We start from the raw sequence: 20,266 nt of genomic DNA, 5'->3' as shown, positions 1-20,266 counted from the left end.
TTCTTTCTTTCTTTCTTGTTCTTCTATAAATTCTAATCAGGAAACATTACATTCAGAATTATAGTACTCATAGTGATAATTTTCAGAAGACTATTAACAGCTTCTTTGCCACTGAAGGGATACAGAGGTTACACCTATTTACCTGAATGTGTGCTTTAAAAGAAATTTTTTATCCCTGGCTGGTGTGGCTCAGTGGATTGAGTGCTGGCCTGTGAACCAAAGGGCTGCCAGTTCAATTCCCAGTCTGGGCACATACCAAGGTTACAGACCAGGTACCAAGTAGGGAGTGTGCAAGAGGCAACCATACATTGATGTTTCTCTCCTCTTTCTTCCTCCCTTTCCCTCTCTTTAAAACTAAATAAATAAAATATTTTTAAAAAGAAAAAATTAGCATATTGGTTTTTAGAGAGAAAGAGGAATGGGAAAGAGAGAGACATCAATTTATTATACTACTTATTTATGCATTTATTGGTTGCTTCTTGTATGTGCCCTGACTGAACCCAGACCCTTGGTACATCAGACGATGCTCTAACCAACTGAGCAACCTGGTCAGGGCTGCCTGAATATATTCGTAAGTGCGTGACTACTACCACTCTGATTTTCCTAGGCGAAGCTCTGTTAGAGGTTACTGACCTCAAGTTCATGTTCCAGACTTATTTTGCCAACACAGATTAACTACAAGTGAGCCACCCTTGCAGTCTTAGGATGAATTGGGAAAGGGCCAGTTAAATAAACAGGCCAATCCTTGGTAAAAGTTTTTGTTTTCCTTCCAAATCCATCGTTTTATTGGGCACTTCCATTTCCATCCGTGTTCCTCCTCTGCCTTCTTACACTCTGGCTCTATCTGCTGGATTTTGGCTACACGCACATCATTCATTTGTAGCAGCTGCAGTTGTCCATGGGGTTCTTCCTCATGCATCTTTCTTAAAAGCGCCTTCCTGAGAGGTTTTGCTCCCGTACTTTTGTTGGCCGTCATTCTGACAGCTGAATACCAGGGCTCAGGTTGAGAGGTCCCCTCACATGCCGGGAAATGTATGCACTCATTCTCATCGCACAGTTCTTATCGGAACTAGCACAGACGTGCGGGCTGCAGCTTCCCGGGCCCTTCTCCCACGGCCTCTGCAGGAAGTGGAGCTGCCTGGGCAGCGTGTAGGCCATCTTCTCCTTGCCTAGGACGAGAGTTCTCAGAAGCCCGCTGACACTCCGTTTCACTTTCTCTCTCCCTTTATGGGCCTTGATTTTTTTTTGGTCCAAGCCTTGATGTTCTCCCAGCACTTCTTCAGCGGTTTGAAATCCCTTAGTGACATGTTTGGCTGAGAGCTGTATTCTGTGAGCAGGCGCCTGCCGGGTGCGTTGCTTGAGTGCAATAATTTGCTCATCGCTTTTCTTACACCCCAGCACATGCCTGTACTTTTCTACTAAAGCAAACAGGACACTCTTTCCCAGTTCCAAGAAGTGTACGGCAGGTTTTACAATTTCTTTGTTTTGCATTTTCTACTCTATTTCTCCTGGCCCTTAGCTATACTGAAGAGGCGGCATGGTGACTGGGGAGAGGCCTGCGAGCCTCGGCTTGTCTCTGCAGGCCGGGCTGGGGGAAGGGCCGCGGGAAGGGCCTCGGGCTCCGGAGCACCAGGAACCATGGCCACAAAGCCCAGGAGTCCAGACTCCTTGCCGGTTGGCAGCTGCCTTGGGTCAGTGGGTGGGTGCCCAACATGGAGGGCGCAGCGCAGCTAGAGGCAGTTCTCACACCCCGGAGCTGCCATGGCTTGTTTCTGTGGGAAGGTCAGTTGTTAGTGGGCGGTTTGATTTATCAGAAAATGTCCTTATCGCCCTGCCCCATGCCACTGTGCCCCACGACAGGTGTTGGCTCTCGTCAATTCTAGATATTTTCCTATTGTGTTCTACGTCTTCCCACACCTTTCCAAAGTGCCTGGGCCTCACCGCTGCTGCGGTCCGCTGAACCGCTGCCCCTTTGCAGGACTCTGCTTTTGGTTTCCGGTGCTCCCATGGAGTCCGTTCTCTCTTTGATGTTCTGCATTGTGCGGTGGTGATACAATGCATTGAGGTGCGGGGATCTTTATTAACTTTGCTTGTATTCACTTCATATTCAGTATCTGATCACACCATTAGCTCAGGCTTGGTAGCCTGCTTTCATAGTTTGTGGCTTTTGTTAATGTTCGGTCCGGTTCAAGTCTTCCCTTCTATGTTTAGTGGCCTTTGGTTGTGAGCACATGATGGGGAGGAAGCTGGGTTCTAAATGACACTCTCAGAGACCCTCTGGACTAATGATGCTGCTTCTGCCCAGCTCAGCTAAAAGATACACACTTTCCTTTCAGGTCCTGCTTTTCATAACATACCCCTGGCTTTCTGGGACAAGCAGTTCTCACCTTACAAAAAAAACCCCAGAACACACTAACCTAGGTATACCACCCATCCCTGACGAGGCTTCCCCTGGTCTTGTCCTGGAGAGGAAAGTGCTTTTGAACTTATGAAGAATCCGTGGCTCTGAAGGAGGGAGAAGGAACAGGAGGTTGACCACGAGGCAAAGGCTCTTATGGGCTGGGCAACATCTCCAGAAGTCTGGCATCTCTTGAAGCACCCTCTCTGGGAGACTTTAACGGGAAATCCAGACCTTAACTGGATTTTGGAAGTCCGAGGCTGGGCCTAGGCTGTGAGCCCGTTAGTGTTGCCTTGTCCCAAGGAGGAGGTAGGGAGGGACCTGGGGTTCTGTTTCCCCTGAACTAGGTCCTTGCATGTCAATCCCAGTGACAGGGGCTGCTGATGCTGCAGGGAGGCACCAGGGCTCAGCTTTAGGCACCTGGAGGGTGTCCTGCCTGCTGCAGCAGCATGGGAAGTGCGTACAAACGCCGCCACACAGCCAGCGCCCTAACAGTGCTGGCTCTTAGAGGAGATGGCAGTCAGGGTTTAGTGACTTCACCAAAGCCTGTAATATTTTAGGCTCACGTTAGACCTCTGAGGGAAGAGAATGATCTGTACTCCTCGTGCCCAGTTAGGTCCTGGAACAAAGAAGGTGGGGAGGGGGTCAAAGAACATTCTGCCGAATGAACAGAGATAACACCACTACCACCTCACATTCACCCGGTGCTTTCCAGTTGGTAAAATGCATTCACTCAGACAACCTCATTTAGTCTGCACAGCAATTCTAACTCCTTTGCAAACTTTCTGAGACCGGAGAGCTGCCACTTGGTATCTGCCACCACTTAGTGCCAGCTCACCTGTGCCAGGCCCTGTGGGCGAGGGCGCCTCTGCCCCACCGTGCCTGTCAGTGCCTGCCTCCGCCTGCCATCAGAGGCTGCCCGGACCAGACATACACATTACTTACACATCCACACTTAATTCTCACCACAGACTGTGAAGTGGAGCATGCTGGAGGAGAGTGAGGTCACACAGGACACCAGGCAGGACACCAAGGGTCTCTGCACACAGTCAGATTTCACACCTGGCCTCTGAGCATGTGGGAATCTACTTGGATTGCATGGGAATCTAGTGAAGCGGCTTCAGTGTTGCCCAATCCACAAGACACAAGGGAATGTTATTGACTTTTATTTCCATGCCCTCCACCTTCTGAACAGTAGAAGCGATCGGGGCCAAGGACAAACCCCAGCACAGTGAAGCCCAGTCAAGTGTGTTTTCTCATTTTCCTGTCAAGCAGTCTGGGTTGGTTCTTTTACAGGTTAGGCAATGTCGAGTGTTTGTCTTCCCCCCATTAAAGAAACCCATTAAGCTTTCCACATTTTCTTGGCAGCCTCAACTGCTCTCTCCTTTTAATGCCCATTTTATATTTCCCAAGAGCAGGAGACAGTTTTTGATGTTTGGGGCTGGCCCTCAGAAGTGGAAGGATGTTGCATTACCGCTGGGTGCAGCAATCAAGCATATTTCAAGTACAGTTTAGGCAGAGTCTGTTTCCTATGGACAAACGCAGAATGCTCATCGATGCATTTTCCCCGAGGCTGAGCTGACACTTGGTAGAATCTCTTCAGGGAGGCTAGAGCTTAACAACAGGCCTGGTCACTTGTCTTCCCCCAGGACGTGGGGAACAGCTCCCTCATGTTTAGGAAGCTGGTTGGAGAACCTGCACTGGAGCAGCAGCCCCCAGGCGGAGTCTGGGCTGATGGCTGATTCCAGGTCGGGGGTGAGGACGCAGGGCCTGGACATCTCATCACACCAGAGAGTGAAAAAAACTTGCAAAGATTCCTGGGCTTGGCCGAAAGATTCAGAAGTTTCCTGCTGACCAAGGGAGGGACAACTTTGTTTCAAATAAGTATAAAAGCCACAACGTAGTGAAATCTTTACATCAACTAAGTTGAAATCTATGAGTTAAAAATGGTGTTTTTTTTTAACCTTCTTTGGTCAGCTGTGGAGGATTGTACTTTGGAAGACAGTTGTGCTCACCACTGTGCCATCAAGCCTTACTATTTTTTTTTGGGGGGGGGGGGTGAAGCTTAATAAAGGAAAAGAAGCCAGAAATGTGGCGTAAGGATAAGGAGCTTCAGAAATTCGTAGACTCTGAGTCTTCCCCTCAGGGCAGCACACTGAGTGCGGCCCCCTTCCTCAAAGTCCTGGAATCACTGGGGACTTTGAGGAAACCTCCAGGTCTGGGTCCTGCCCAGAGATTCTGGTTAACCGTGAAGGTGCCTGGTTAGATGCTCCCGCAGTGATGCAGCTGGGACAAGGGCCCTCAGAGCCCATCTCCTCATTCCCACTCTAATCCACTGCAGAGCAGGGCAGCACTACTATTCCTCCTGGGTTTGAACCCCAGTGCTGACTGTTGGGCAGGTTACTTAACTCTGTGCCTCCACATCCCCACCTATGTGATAGAGACACTGGGGATTGCACTGATTCTTCTCATCTGGTTCTCATGAGAATGGTGAGTGCTGGGTAACCTCGTTGGCTGTGCTAGCCATCATCATTTGGAATGACGGAGAGGACGGAGGGTGATGTTCTCTAAAACTCAGAGGAGACTTCTGGCCAAGATGGAGGTGTAGGTAGACACACTGTGTCTCCTCATAAAAGCAAAAGAAGGACAGCAACAAAAACAAAAAACAACCAGAACTGACAGAAAACTGAACTGTATGGAAGTCCAACAACCAAGGAGTTAAAGAAGACACATTCATTTTGACTGGTAGGAGGAGCTTGGACAGGCAGCCAGGCAGAGAGGATCCACGGCAAGGCAGTGGCTGGAGGACTCAGTGAGGCGGTGGATTGCGGAGCGGGGTGCACAGGGCTACAGCAGGCAGACCTGGTCAGGTGGCAGATTGCGGACTGGGCAGTCCCACATTCGCATGCAGATAAACTGGGAGAAACAACTGGGGAGCAAGAAACAACTGGGGAGCAAGACATACTGTGCTACCCAGGGTTTAAGTGTGGGGAAATAAAGCCTCAAACCACTGACTGAAAACACCTGTGGGAGATGAGGCAGTGGGAGAAACTCCCAGCCTCACAGGAGAGTTCGTTGGAGAGACCCACAGGGTTGCAGAACATACATAAGCCCACCCACCCAGGAATCAGCACCAGAAGGGCCCAATTTGCTTGTGGGAAGCAGGGTAGGTAACTGAAATCCACCAGAGAGCAGAGCAAGTGCCATTGCTCCTTCTCAAACTCCTCCCCCCCAAACAGCATCACAACACAGCAATGTGGGTTACCCGGCCCTGGTAAACACCTAAGGCTCTGCCCCTCACTATGTAACAGGCGCAGCAAGACCAAAAAAAAAAAAAATGGCCCAAATGAAAGAACAGATCAAAGCTCCAGAAAAAATACAACTAAGTGGTGAAGAGATAGCCAACCTAAGACGCAGAGTTCAAAACACTGGTGATCAGGATGCTCACAGAATTGGTTGAATTTGGTCACAAATTAGATAAAAAAAAATGAAGGCTACACTAAGTGAAATAAAGGGAAATGCACAGGGAACCAATAGTGATGGGAAGCAAACTGGGACTCATATCAACAATGTGGACCAGAAGGAAGAAAGAAACATCCAATCAGAAAAGAATGAAGAAACAAGAATTCAAAAAAAAAAAAAATGAGGAGAGGCTTAGGAACTTCCAGGACATCTTTAAACATTCCAACATCCGAATTATAGGGGTACGAGAAAGAAAAGAGAAAGAGCAACAGTGGAAAAGTTACTTGAACAAATAATAAAGGAGAACTTCCCCAATCTGGCAAAGGAAATAGACTTCCAGGAAATCCAGGAAGCTCAGAGAATCCCAAACAAGTTGGACCCAAGGAAGAACACACCAAGGCACATCATAATTATATTACCCAAAATTAAAAATAAGGAGAGAATCCTCAAAGCAACGAGAGAAAAAGAGACAGTTACCTACAAAAGAGTTCCCATAAGACTATCAGCTGATTCCTCAAAAGAGACTTTACAGGCAAGAAGGGACTGGAAAGAAGTATTCCAACTCACGAAATTCAAAGACCTACACCCAAGATTGCTCTAGCCAGCAAAGCTTTCATCTAGAATGGAAGGGCAGATATAAAGTGCTTCCCAGATAAGGTTAAGTTAAAGGAGTTCATCATCACCAAGTCCCTATTACATGAAATGGTAGAGGGACTTATCTACCATTTCAAAAAGAAGATAAAAAATATAAACAGTAAAATGACAACAAACTCACAGTTATTAGCAACTATACCTAAAACAAAAACAAAAGTAAACTAAACAAACAACAATAACAGGAACAGAAACACAGAAATGGACATCATGTGGAGGGTTAACAACAGGGGAGTGGGAAGGGGAGAGAGGGGGAAAAGGTACAGGGCATAAGTAGCGTAGGTAGAAAACAGAAAGGGGGAGAGTAAGAATAGTAAAGAAAATGTAGAAGCCAAAGAACTTATATGTACAACTCATGGACATGAACTAAAGCGGGGGGATGTGGGTGGGAGGGGGTATGCAGGGCGGAGGGGAGTGAAGTGGGGAAAATGGGACAACTGTAATAGCATAATCAATAAAATATATTTTTAGAAAAGACTCAGGAGGGGAATGCCCAAGGCTGGTCTTCCTGAAGGATGGGAAGTTGACTCTGGAGGAGCTTGGAGACCCATCAGCAGGGGGAGTAGGATACAACCTTGTGCAGGGTTGATGAAGGCTTTGGTCACCTAAAAAAATGTACCTATGGATATGCACATTTTTTGTCTACAAATCTGGGGACCCTCAGACACTCAAGTCCAACTAGAGTCCCCCGATTGGAATCCATTGTCGTCTCAGGTTAAATAATGGTGCCACCAACTGCCTTACCATTTTGAAAATATCAATCAAAACATTAAGTGCACACATTTTTCTGCCCAGTAATTTCACTTTTGGGAATTTGTACTGCAAATAAGGCACATGAGCAAAGTGACAAAGGCATAGGACTATTTGCTGCAACCCTCCCAGTTACAGAGGAGAGAGGAAACTTCCTCAATGTCCACCCGGTGGGGACCAGTGAGACCAATGAGGGCTGGACAGTGGACACTTGGCAGCTTTCAGAAGAATGAAACACTTTTTTATACCACAATGAAACAAGGTCTGAGAATTGTGGGAGGCACAAACCAGTGAGCCCAATGTGCTATGATCTGTAGAAAAAGAAATGGTATGTATGTATGTTTGTGTGTGCGTGCACTTGTCTATAGGTGCACAGAACATTTCTGAAATGAGACCCAGTCAATCAATCAGTGACCTGGCCTCCGGGAAGAACTGCGTGGCTCAGTGACAGGGTTTGAAACTAACCCCAAACAACCAACACGTAAGTTCAAAGAGAAAGAAGAGCCCTGGTCGAGTAGCTCAGTTGTCTACAGCGTTATCCCGATACGCCAAAGTAGCAGGTTGTGGGTCTGATCTCTGGTCAGGGCACATATAAGAAGCAACCAATGAATGCATACATAGGTGGAACAGCAAATCAGTGCTCCTCTTTCTCTCTCTCCTCCCCTTTCTTTCTCTAAAATTAATAACTGAAAAAGAAAGGAGAAAGACACCAAGACCCTGTGCTGGACCACAGAGATGAACAAAAGACTTTTGAACAGGAGAGATGGGAGAAGACTGCCTTTGCTTTGGGAGGATCTGTCCATCTGGATGGAGCAGCCAGGCTGAGAGCCTGGTGGGCAGGGTTGGGCTGCCACAGCAGAGTGAACTTCAAGCATCACCAGGTTCTGAAGACAGACACTGCCCGAGTGATGACCCCGTGTGTAGCACAAAGGAGAAGTCCTAAAGATGCCTGATCTCAGGTGTGCAGAGCCCAGGCTTCTAGCCAAAGCTTGGGGGTGTGGGCTCTGGCCGGGCCCGAGAGAAGCTGAGAGCCAAGGAGGAGCTCCACAGGTGACACAGGTGGCAGGTTTTTCTGCATAGCTGGCAGGATTTCAGCATGACGGGTCTCACCCACCATCGATACTACATTTCTTTTACCACTTGTTTTAATTTTCATGACAGCTTTGCCTCTCCTTCCCTTTCCTCATACTCAGGTGAATACAGACTGTGCCGCCACCACCAAGCCTCAGAACCCTTTAGCTGAGAGGAAAAGGCCCAAATCAAGCCCCGGGGAGCTGGGCACTCTGGGCAGCCCTCCCCCTGCCGCAGGCCTCCCTGGGGCAGCTCAGAGACCTTGATGCCAACGGGGTACGGTTTATGGACCACAGGCAGCTCCTACCCCTGTGTCTGAGGAGTGGCAGCCTTGGGACGCTTTCTGGGCTTGGTCACCTCCTAAACCAGTTCTGAGAGGCCAAGTGATTTCTTCCCTATTTCCCACTGGGACATGGCAGGCCTGGGCCGAAACTCAAGGCCCTCAAACGACTAGCATTTATATGGAACTTCTATGCTCCATATTTCAACCTGGGACACCCGCAAATAAATACCCACTTACTCATTCTGACTCACAGGGGGAGAATTTCTCTCTGTGGCTTTAAGTCTTGCAGGAAATTGCCAGCCTGGTCCCCTGGTCCCCAGTGAGGGCCCTTGTCCCATCCGGTCCACACCAGGAACAATAGTGCTTGCTGAGCTCCATCCAGGCTGCTGCTGGCTGACCATGTCATGTGAGGAGACCTTGGTGCCCATAAGGGCTCTCAGGACCGGGCTGGCTGCCTGCCAAGGAAATCCAGGCCCACCCTGGGGCGTGCTCAGGCCAGGAGGGGCAGGATGCCCCGGGGGGGGGGGGGGGAGGGTGGTGAGTCAGAGCCAGGCCTCCTCTGCCTTCCTCTTGCCCAGCCACTGGTTTCCTTCCCAGGACCGCACCCACTCATTCAGCCTCTGGCTCCCACTAACCCAGCCTTTTACTGACTAACAGTCCAGGTTTACAGTGTAACATAAAAATAGAATAATAAAAACACTCCAGTCCAGCCAAAGTCTAAAGGACTCTTCCTTCTTGTCTCTTAAAAAAAAAAAACGAACCTCAAAACCCAATTCAAAACTAAGCATTTGGGTAAGGCAAGCTTTTTATTTTTTTGTTTTCACTTTTTGTTTTTACATATGCACTTATGCATCTTAGAAAAGTTAGAAAGTACTGAAAACACGCACAGAAGCAGGGTAGTGCATCCTGTCCCCACAGAGGCCAGTGGGCGGTTCCCCCACTCATGGGGCTTCCAACCCTGGTCTCCCCTCTATTTCATTAACCTTGAGTCCCTTTACCTGCTTCCTGGAAGTCACCAGATGAGTCCTAGAGTTGGGCTCAGGAAGGTCCCCCCACCTTCTCCTTCCCCCCAGGAATCCACAGATATTTTGTGACCAGTGACCATGTTCCTGCCCATCATCAGGCACTGAGGACCCAAGGACGGTCACCATTCATTATAGCCCCAGTTAACAGCCTGCTCAGCTCTCCCTTCTGCTACCCTGTCTATGACCAGACCCTCAAGGACAGGGGCCAGACCAATGTCCCCTCCTCCAGGAAGCCTCTCCTAACTATCAAGTCCCCAAGGCACCCCTTGGTGGTTTTCCTCATGGTCACTGTCTCTTTTCACTGCCTCCTTCCCAGACCCGGAGCTCCTGAATGCAGGACTCTGCCCTGTGGTCTTTGTGTGCCCTGTGTGGGGCACAGAGCCTGGCACTAAGCAGGTACTTAATAGGAGCAGCTGACCAACTCAAGAAGGGAGGCAGGAGGCAGTTGCTGAACTCTCTACTTGCTGTTCAATCTCATCTTCCTGGGCCCGATTCCCATGCCGATGGCACAACCTGACACCTCCAGGCCAGCCAGTGTGGCCCAGCCACAGATGGATATTTCCTCCAGGAGCCTGGACCAAGGAGGACAAACACCATTGGCTTCATCCTCGCCCAACCCCTGTGCCATCACCTACAGTCAGGATTTGCTGAGAGGCCGTCCCAGCTCCCTGCCTCCTCCCCACCTCACCCTCACCCTTCGTGTCCTACAATACCACTCAGCCTGGCCACAGGAAGAACTACACAAAAATGTGCTGGCAGAGAGGATGATGTTCAAAGAACACCGCCCCTGCACTCCTCAGCCTGCATCACTTGGACAGGGAGAGGGTCTAGATAGGCGGGGGCTGGGGGGAGCATGTGAACAGAGCAGTGGCAGAAAAGCAAAGCTCTGAGACTCAGAGGGCCTGAGATGGATGGACTTCTCCGAGACAGGGCAGAAGATTCTGGGGCCTGACACCCATGATATCTGGCTCCACTAGATGGGGAGTCTACTGCAGCCCTACTCCAGGGCCCCCCAGGTGCCTTCTAGGTGCTGCTTGATGCAGGAGGGTGGGGAGTTGGGCGTCAGGAGGAGTGGCTGTGTGACGCAGGCAAAGGTGGTTCTGTTGCTACGGGGTCGGGCCTGTGTGGGCCCCCAGCAGCAGACCACGTTGGTCGAGATGGGGAAGATCTGTTGACAGCTGAGGGACAGGGCTGGCTGGCAGGCATGGGAGGATGCAGAGAGCTGGTTTGAGATAAGAGGCAAAAAGGCTGAGGAACCCGGCTCTCGGAGTCCTCCACCCCTCCCTTCTCCGTCCCCTTCCTTCTGCTCGTCAATCTGGACAGTACTCTAGAAAGCTCTCCCGCCTTCCACACGCAGTGCCCCAGGGGAAAATTCTCCAAGTGAAAAGCCCTTGGAAGGGCACTGGTTCGGGTGGGGCACTTCGTATTGGTGAGGCTTCTTATCTGACGCTGCCGGGGTCCAGTGGGTCAGAATGTGCTTGGCTCCTCCCTACCGCCTCTGCAGGAGGCCCCAGCTCAGTCTCTCCTCCAGAGCACTCACAAGCTAGTTAGTGAAACCCTGCAGGGGTGACCTGCCTGCCGCAGCCCTGCTCGCCCTTCTCCTGGAACCTGATAGAGGCAACAGTTTCGGGGAAGGTTTCTCGTGGGTTGGCTGGACAGTCAGGGGAAGAATAGGACTCAGAGTCCAGACACGGGTGGGGCAGCTGTGGGCCTGGAGGGTGCCTTTTAGTTCCCAGGGTCTCTCAGCTCAAGCCTCTCATTCTCTGATGCAGGCTGGAACTCTGCAACCACAGTCCCTGGCTCACAGGTCCTGTCACTGTTAATCTGCCAGCGGTGGCCGTTGGCTCCAACCCCAAGATCCCTGTACTCCTCCTCTAGGGTGACTCCCATCCCCAAAGGCTCTAGTACCAGCTGGGTGGGGCTTAATCTGGAGGCCTGAGCAGTGCCCACTGGTGGTGGCCCTCATGTGTGCTTATCTCTGTCTGCTGGCTTCCAGGTGTCCTCTGCTCTTCCAGCTTTCAATAATGGCGTGAGCAGTCCCCTGTATCAAAGCCCCCTCTGAGTGCAGCACCCACTGTGGTGTCCAGCTCCTTCCACACCCTCATGGGCACAGCACCAGGTACTGGTCTCTTTGGCTAGTCTCCATCTGCCCTGTGAGGCTCCAGACTCCATAGGCAGGGTCACGTCTGCCTTCTTATCTTTACATTCTCATGCTTGGCAGAGACTAGCTGCTCACTAAAGGTCTGCTGAGTGAACACAGGAGATTCCCAGGGGCTGCCTACCTCTTTCCCACAGCCTGACCTTCTCTATATGTTACTTCCTAGACCTGGGCAGTGCCCGGTCCTCGGCAAACATTTCACTCCTCAATCCAAGTCCCTTCAGAGTGCTAGGCCCTTGAGTAAGCTCATTCCGATGAGCCCCTGGGGCCTCTGTCAGTTGTGGTAGAGTACCCCCCAATCCCCAACTTGGAGTGCTCCCCACATGTTCCTGCATCATTCCTGCAAGGCAGAGGTTATGCCTTACCTTATCTGTACAGACTGGATGTGAACCTAACTCACTCCCCAGATTTCCTGCTGTATTTAGCAAGCACATCAAAGGCTTGTAGTTGATGATTATCTGTGTCCCTTAAGATGTGGCCATACATAGTTTTGTTAGCAATGGTCAATGGTGTGATGACTAAGCATCAAACTGGCCCCTGGCACTACTGCATTCTTTGTCCCTTTGTCTTGTCAATCATCAGTACCTGAGTTACAGTATAAAAAAGTACTCTAACAGGCCTTTAGCGGACAATAGCCTGTGCAGGGTGCTGGACCATCTGTCCGCTCTGACCCTGCGAGTAAGTGGCCCCGTAATAAACTCTGTTATATTCTAAAGGGTTGCCTGCTTCGTTCTTCGGTCTTCAGATACCTTCTCGCTACAGTGGCCGCACCAGTGGACATCACCTCACCATTAGACATTACCCCCGATTTTCACCACTTGCTCTTGTTTCTCCCTAAGGAGCAAAGCCTGGAGCTTCATAAATGCTTGTGGATTTACAATTGCAATCTGCTTACAGACCCCTGCTTTCTAGGAAGAGGTCCGGATGACCAAAAGCAATAAAACAGTAAGAGCTGACATTTCTAGAGCAGACTCTTGATCTGTGGCTTCCTGCAAAAATGCTTATGGAAACCACAGAGCTGTCTTATGAGGTCTTTATTGTTCCTCTCCCTATTGCTGAAGGTCAGAGTGGTTCAGTGACCTGCCTGGGGTCTCACAGCGATTAAGTAGAAGAACGGTCCCGCGGACTCTATTCTACTGCATCTGAACACACTGGGGGCCTCCCAGAGCCAGGGCTGGACCTGGTGCAGAGGAGCCAAAGGGGTGCAGGCAGCATGCGGGAGATGACAGGCGATCCTGTGCACATCACCCCTTTGCCCAGCCCACTCTCTGTGTCGTGTTACTCCCCGCTGCCTCCCCCCAGCACCCCCTACCCCCTCTTCCAGGGCCATCCTGGCTGTTCTTATAATGGACTCAGTGGTACCAAAGGAGCCAGGCAAGGCTGCCTGATAGTGAGGTGGGAGTGGGTGAGGGACGGAAGCACTGAAATGATGCTTCGTGAAGTTAACATTTGCCACTTTTCAGAAGAATTGAGAATTGAAAGGGAGTAGACACGAGCAAAGAAAAAGAGTTTTCCTTTGGAAAACTCAACTTCTCAGGCAACGTTGTAATGAAGGGGAAGGAGCCTACCCTGAGCCTGTCCTAAACTGAACCCTGATCTTGCTCTCAGCCCCTCACCGTTGACCTGAGGTTCAGGTCTCAGTCGGTTTCAGATAGGCTTTTACAGACAGACAGAGTGAAAGAGTAGCAGGCTGACGTCTCCGGACGATGGGGCTGCTTCCCCAGCAAGAAGCCCTTGCCTGGAGCAAGAGCATTTCTCTGCCCACCGTGCAGGCCAGGTAAGGAGCTCAAAGGAGAACATCAAACCCCAGGGAATCTCTCACCTTCCAACGTGCCCAGTCTCTGGGTATCTTCTTTGCTATGTTTTTAAATTAGTCAAAAATCTGATTTGTAAGTTAAGTAGTGAAAAGGTTGAAAGTCACAAGACTTCCCTGGACTCTTATTCACAAAATACTGCCTCAGTCCTGGTCCCCTGAGTCACCTCACAGCTTGTAAAAGAGCTAAGAGCTGAGGGGTCATTAGAGCATTAGGCAATCACGGGGTCACCCTGTCCCCATACCCCACCCAGCACTGTCTGCTCTGCAGAGAGAAGTGGGGGTGAGTCATACGACCCCCAGGTCCTGCCTAGCACCGGCACCAGCAGGCACTCACAGTCAGTGAATGGAGGAGATTATATTTTGAAATCAATATTGTTTTCAAATGAGAAATCTGAATTCCACTATAAACCAAAATAAAATATAAATTTGAATGTTGAAATATCAAAAATCTTTCCCTGTTGCTGGTGGGAATTTAAAAGAGTACAGTCACTCCTGAGAAGGGTTTGTCGGTATCTTAATAAAAAACCCAAATATGTACTTATTGTGCAATCCAACAATCACCCTAGGCATTTTCCCAGAGAAGGGAAAACCATGTCCACACAAATCTTGCACATGAATGTTCCTAGCAGCCTCAGTTAGAATGGCTCACAACTGCAAGCAACCAGTGTTCTCAACAGGCCAGTGGACACACAAACCTCAGTAGGCCCACACCAGGGGACACTAGGAAGCAAAGAAAAGGAAGGAGCCACTGATACACTCGCAACAACTTGGGTGGACTTCAGGAAGCTATGCTGAGTGAAGGAAGCCAGTCTCAGAGACCACATGCTTTGTGACCCATTAATTTATCTCACTTTCTCAAAATAACGAAATTATAGAGTTAGAATTAGTGGTTTCCAGGGCTCAGGATGGGGAGAGAGAGGAGCAGGTTGGAGTGGGGAGGTGGAGACTGTATCAGGGAAGCAGGAGGGAGGCCTCTGTGGTGACCAGACAGTGCTGTATCTTGATCGTGGCTGCAGGAATCTACTAAGGTGAGAAAATGACACAGAAGGACAGATTCCTCCGCTACCTGGAAGCGGAAGTCCCTACAAAGCCTTTCAAAGCTGAAATGGTATAAAGCAAAGAAGCTATTACCATTAATTTATATTGAAGACTTTTTGAGTGTTCACAGACCCCCAAAATAACCTACTAAATCATACTAAATATGCTTAATTATCTCCAGTTTTATGCTAAATGAAACACCCCAATGAGCTCTCAGGCGTTTATGTTACTTCAGGACCCGTTTTGCTGATAGACACGCAGAATCAATGGAGGTGAGGCCCAGACGCTCCCAGACCCCGCTCAGAGCTCCGGGGCTGGGTGTGCGGTCTGAGGGCGGTTCTGGGGAAGCAGCGTGGTGGGGCCGCTCTCGCTGCTGGGAGGCCGCCACCTCTACCAGCTGCTAAGTGCTATTTTTTCCCTTTTTATAAAAGCAAAAGTCCTCTTCAGATTGTTCTTGGAGAACAGGTACTGATGTACCTTTTGTAAAGTGAGAACATAGACACACACACCTACACAGACATGCCTCGCCAGCATTCATTTCCTGGTTCGATGCTGTCACTAGTGTCTTCACAGATGTCACCATGGGGGCACTGGGTGAAGTACATGGCACTCCTCCCTGAACCAGCTTTGCAACTGCCTATGGATCTATACTTACTGTGAAATCAAATTTTAAAATATAAATTTTAATGTTAGAGACTCTAAAATAAAGCAAGTTAGGCAAAGATTCTGTGAGAGCGGGCTGCAGGGAGCGGAGCGGGTGGAGAACATGAGAGCCCTGAGCCTGTGCCACCCGAGGCTGTCATCACCCACAAACACAGAAGGGCTGCCCCTGTCTAGGCAGCAGGGGCGCCATGGGGGGCGGGGGTCCGAGGAGCAGAGCCGGGGCCTCGGCGGATTCCTTGTTTAATTCTGCTCCTCTCCCTCCCTGGGGAACGCCCTGGGCATGGGTCCTGCTTTCCAGACTTCACAGCGGACACTCAGGAAACAGTGGCTGAAAGGGCATGTGCATACAGACACTACCCATGTCTGCTCTGGGCCACTCCATGGATGACACCTAGTCTGGGTTACAGATTTTGCCTCTTCTGCCTCGTTTTGCTGTCCTTAGAAAAATATAGATCTGTCTATGATGTCTTGGGTCCCAAGACAAAGAATCTACTGGGACTGCAAGGCCGGGTGCTCTGCGTCCAGCCCCAGTGGGTGGCAGTGGGCAGCATAGCCAGGAGACCAGGGACAGAGAGGAGCTTCCGTTGGCTGACTCTGTGCTTTCCTCTCCAGCCCAGCTTATCTTCTGCTCCATGGGATCAAGAATCACCCACTCACCTAGATGTTCTCCCCTCCTGTCCTGGTTACCTGCCCATCGCCGTCCCCAGATGTGAGTTGCACACGATTCTATATACTGTGCTAGGAAGGCTTATTTAAGGAAGAAGCCAGTGCAGAACAGCATGCACAGAATAACCCAACTAATACGCCCATGTGTGCAGTGGTGCCCCCTTATGCTAGGGGGCCACAGTCCAAGACACCCAGTGAATGCCTAAGACCTCAAACAGGACAATACCGAACCACCTACTTATATCTATATATCTATATCATCTCTATCATCTATAGCTCTATCTACATCTATACCTACACCTATATCTACGTTTATCTATATTCTCGCCACACACATATATACTGTAGTTTTTATATATACATACCTATGATAAAGTTTAATTTATAAATAGGCACAGTAATAGATTACCAATGAAACTAATAATCAAATAGGACATTTTTAACAATATACCGTAATAAAATTAGTCTCTCTCTAGCACAAAGCTTCTTTTACTTCTTCATAATTTCATGAATAGATTTGTTCTTACTTTAGACCTTAGCAACCTGAGCATGCTGTTTTGTTCCTTTCCTTATTACACTGAGAACTTTGACCTTTTTACTTAAAGGAAGCATTTCATTGCTTCTCTTTGGCATCTTCAAATTGGTAGTATCACCAGTCCTGCATTTTGGAATTCTATGTAAAATAAAGGTGACCTTATCTGGAGTACTTCCACCACCCATCTGATAACTGAGATGGCCGCAATGGGCGGGGATGTGAATAGTGTGGAGATGTCAGATGGAGCGGTGGTTCCTGTCCTGGGCTGCACAGAACAAGGCTGTGAGAGACTTCACTATGCCGCTCAGAATAGTGCACAATTTAAAACTTAGGAGTTGTTTACTTCTGGAATTTTCCATTTAATATTTGCAGAGCATGGTTGACCATGGGTAAGTGAGACCACGGAAAGCAAAACTATTGGTAAGGGGGACCACTGTATGTATATGAATATATAAGTTATATTTTTTCTGTGTTTTCTAAGTTGTCAACAGTGAGTATGGATCACTGGTGAAGTAGAAGTAAAGTTGTAATGAGGAAACATTAGACACGTGAAACGGAGGAAATTGTACAAAATAACTAGTCCGTCGTCTCCGAAGTGTTAAAACAGAGACTGAGGAATTGACCCAGATTGAAGGAGAAAAGGAGACATGACAACGAAATGCAATGTGAAACCCAGGACTGCATCCTGGACCAGAAAAATGAAGTCGGTGGGGAAATCAGCACAGCATGCGTTTGGCTCCCCCAGGAATTCCACTTGCAGGAGCCGGCATCACAGGGGTGGGCGCGTGGGATGGCCCCTCTCACCCCCCCCCCCCCCCGTGCCTTCTGGATTCTAGAACGCCTCTACCTCCAACTTCCTGCCTGTTGGTCTTTCCTGCCTCTGGGCGTTTCCCTCTCCTCCCACCACCTCCACCCCCCACTCCCTCTAGCCACCAGCCCGCCCCTGCACCACCCCACCCCAGCCTGGAAGTCCAGCCTATCCTTAGAGATGCAAACGCATAGTAGTCTTCTCCATGAAGACTACTGCCCAGCTGGACCAGGTCAGATGGCCTCTCCTTTCTTGTGCCACAGCCCTGAATGGTCACCTCCTCTAGCACAGTCTGACTAGGGGGAAGGAAGTGCTCACCAGTCTTTCTGCAGCAGTTAGGGACCCTGGGAAGGCAGTGGCACCAGTGGCATGCCTGCTGGACACAAGCCGCCCACATGATTGAGTCAACCACGATCCTGGCAACTCACGTGGCTGTTCTGAGGTGAGGGATGTGCCCGGGTCTTGGCACAGTGAACTTGAAAGAACACTAAGATGTCATCAGCTTGGCAGGATGCCCACTCTTGTGTCCCCTAGGGGGGGCAGGCCTGGTAGAAACTTGCTTTTTGGGTGAGGTTCAGCTGGAGCCGCCCAAGTTCTGGGCCCACCCTGCCTAGCTCCCTGATTGTCATTAGTGGGCGCCCTTTAACCAGTTTGCCAAAAGGTCACTCAACTGGGGCCAGCCTTCTAAGCAGAGGACAAGAGTGAGAGGGCTAGCCGGGTCCAACTGAAAGTTGGAACCACTTTCTATCTTTCCCTCTTTGCCCCGGGCAGCACTGCCACATTCAGAGCCTGTAAGAAAATATCACCCACAAGCTAGGTATTTCAGAAGGGGTTGGAAAAACAGACTCCTTTGCCCTGATTTGTTCACCAGACTTGAGTGTCCCCATCAGTGACAAGGGTATGATGATGGCAGCTTAGTAAACTGTGCTTGCAGAACACTCCAGCTCTGATAGGAATTGGACCACAGTTCAGCGGTAGGTGCCCCAGAGAGTGACCAATGGAGTGACAGGTTCTCATGTGCAGCCAGAGTGGCTCCCCCAATTATTTAATAGCCACGGGTCTCATAAGCTGCCTCCTGTGGGGAGTCCACCTAAGTCAAAGTTCAAAGTCAGCTGGCTTCACAAGAAGATACTGGAAGATCTCCTCCGTCAGGAGGAAAGACAGAGTCCCCCATTTGGAACTTTAGAAAAGCACACACAAGTAGTCGTAGAAAAGAAGCCATAAAATAAAAGTTTCCAACACCTTCCTGCAGATCCATAATAGCAGCTCGACTGCTCCCCACCACCCGTCACCACCCACCCTCCCTGCAGGGGCTGAGGGGAGGGCAGGAAGGAGTGGAGAGTATCCCGGTCACCCCATGGAACAGCCCTGGCTCAGGTCTCCCTTCCTCCCCTGGGAGGGAAGCGCCCCAGCCCCAGCCCCAGCCCCAGCCCCAGCCCCAGCCTATCTGCAGGGGTTACTCACCAGCTCTGGCAGGAAGAAGGCATAGGGGATGGTGAAGAACAGGGCCAATCCTGAGGGCACATCAGGTGGCGCATGGCTGGTGGTGGGCGGTGGGTTGGGGGATGCCATGCTCGCACCCTGCCTGGCACCAGGCTCTGAAGCAGCCAGTCAGCAGCCCGTCAAATATCACCTCCTGCCAGACACACCCATTGGACGTAGCCTGGGAGGGACAAAAAGAAAAAAAAAATGTTCCAGCCAAGCAGGTCCTTCCACTTGCTCCAGCCAGAAATTCTCAGTGAAAGGCAGGCTGTGTATCAGACAGGACTCGCCTGTGGAGCCAGAGCAGCTGGGCGGGCCACCTAGTCTTCCTAGTCTCTTCCTTCCTAATAAGTTTTGAATCCTGGAGCATATTACTCCAGGGATGCCAGCCACAGACACCACTGCCTACCCTGTGCCCAGAGTATAGGCTAAGGCCTTCACTGTGACAAAGACCATTTATTTAGGATGTACTATGAGCCAAGCAACATGCAGACCACCCTGATGCTCCTCACAGCACTGCGCGTAGCTAGTTAGCCCTTTCTCAGGGGCAGAGAATCTGATAGGTCAAGTCAAGTTCACAGTGCTGGTCACTGACATGCTGGGTCTCACATGTATCTGCATCTGTTGCTTAACTCCCTCCCTCTCCGCCCCTGGAGGCCACCCTCAACCTCAAACCAGAGGGAGAGAAGCAGTCCTCACTTCCAGTTCTTGTCCTCCTGGACTTGGTGCTTCCTTCTTTCTCTGCTCCCTCTTCCTGATCCTCCTCTCCTCTTCTCCTAACACAGTAGGGGGAGAAGACCACCCTCTGGGAGAAATCTGCCTCAGCAGGCACCTGAGCAGGGCCCAGCTGGCTGGGTGCTGTCCCAAGCCCCACCTCTTTTCCCTCCCCGCCCTGGCCCCCTAGCCGGTGCCGCCAGGGGCTGGGCTTCAGGCCAAGCAGATTCTTCCTTCCTGCCTCCCTTCTGCTGCTGGCCCAGCACAGGGACTGTGACCTAGAGGCCAGGCAGCTCCTTTCCCACTACAGACTGGCCCTGGAGATGAGCCTTTTCCTTTCTACCTTAGATTTGATTGCCTGCTGCACCCAGAACTTTGGGTTCTAGCACCCAAAATTTGCTGGGTGGCTTGGGGTTGGGTCCCTTCTCCCTGTCCTCATGACCTCAGCCCCAGTCCTTGGTAGGTACAGAGGGATTTGGGGAGAACTGCCTTACGTGTTGGGGTAATTAGATATCCTCCACAAGAGGCCAGGCCTGTCCTCCCTGGCACAGATGGGTGGGCTTTTGATTGATCTGGGGAGAGCCAGGGGAGGGGGGTTGAGGAAAAACAAAGCTCAAAGCTAAAGTCTTGTAAGGAGAAACAATGGGCCCACCAAGTGAACCCCAAAGCAGCCTGGCACCATCTTTCTCCCGGGCCTGTGGAGGTCCAGGGAGGACGTGAGGCCCAGGGCCACCTGCCATCAGCCT

General features: G+C 50.3%; 1 protein-coding gene and 1 pseudogene across 1 annotated transcript in view; both read right to left on the bottom strand.

Moving 5' to 3' along the window:
* MALL (mal, T cell differentiation protein like) overlaps positions 1–19,575 on the bottom strand; it is a 28,486-nt gene extending 8,911 nt beyond the window's left edge. Inside the window, exons 1-2 of the mRNA XM_037148429.2 lie at positions 19,506–19,575; positions 18,789–18,987 (exon numbers count right to left, since the gene is read on the bottom strand). Coding sequence (XP_037004324.2) covers positions 18,789–18,896 — 108 coding nt within the window. The 5' untranslated portion in view covers positions 18,897–18,987; positions 19,506–19,575. The remainder of the gene's footprint in view (positions 1–18,788; positions 18,988–19,505) is intronic.
* On the bottom strand, positions 676–1,491 carry LOC119051545 (myb/SANT-like DNA-binding domain-containing protein 3; annotated as a pseudogene).
* Positions 19,576–20,266: the final 691 nt, after the last annotated feature.

Source organism: Artibeus jamaicensis, unplaced genomic scaffold, assembly GCF_021234435.1.
Source record: "Artibeus jamaicensis isolate MK-2021 breed Jamaican fruit bat unplaced genomic scaffold, CSHL_Jam_final contig_384, whole genome shotgun sequence".
Lineage (NCBI taxonomy): Eukaryota > Metazoa > Chordata > Mammalia > Chiroptera > Phyllostomidae > Artibeus > Artibeus jamaicensis.
This window is presented reverse-complemented; position numbering and strand designations above follow the sequence as displayed.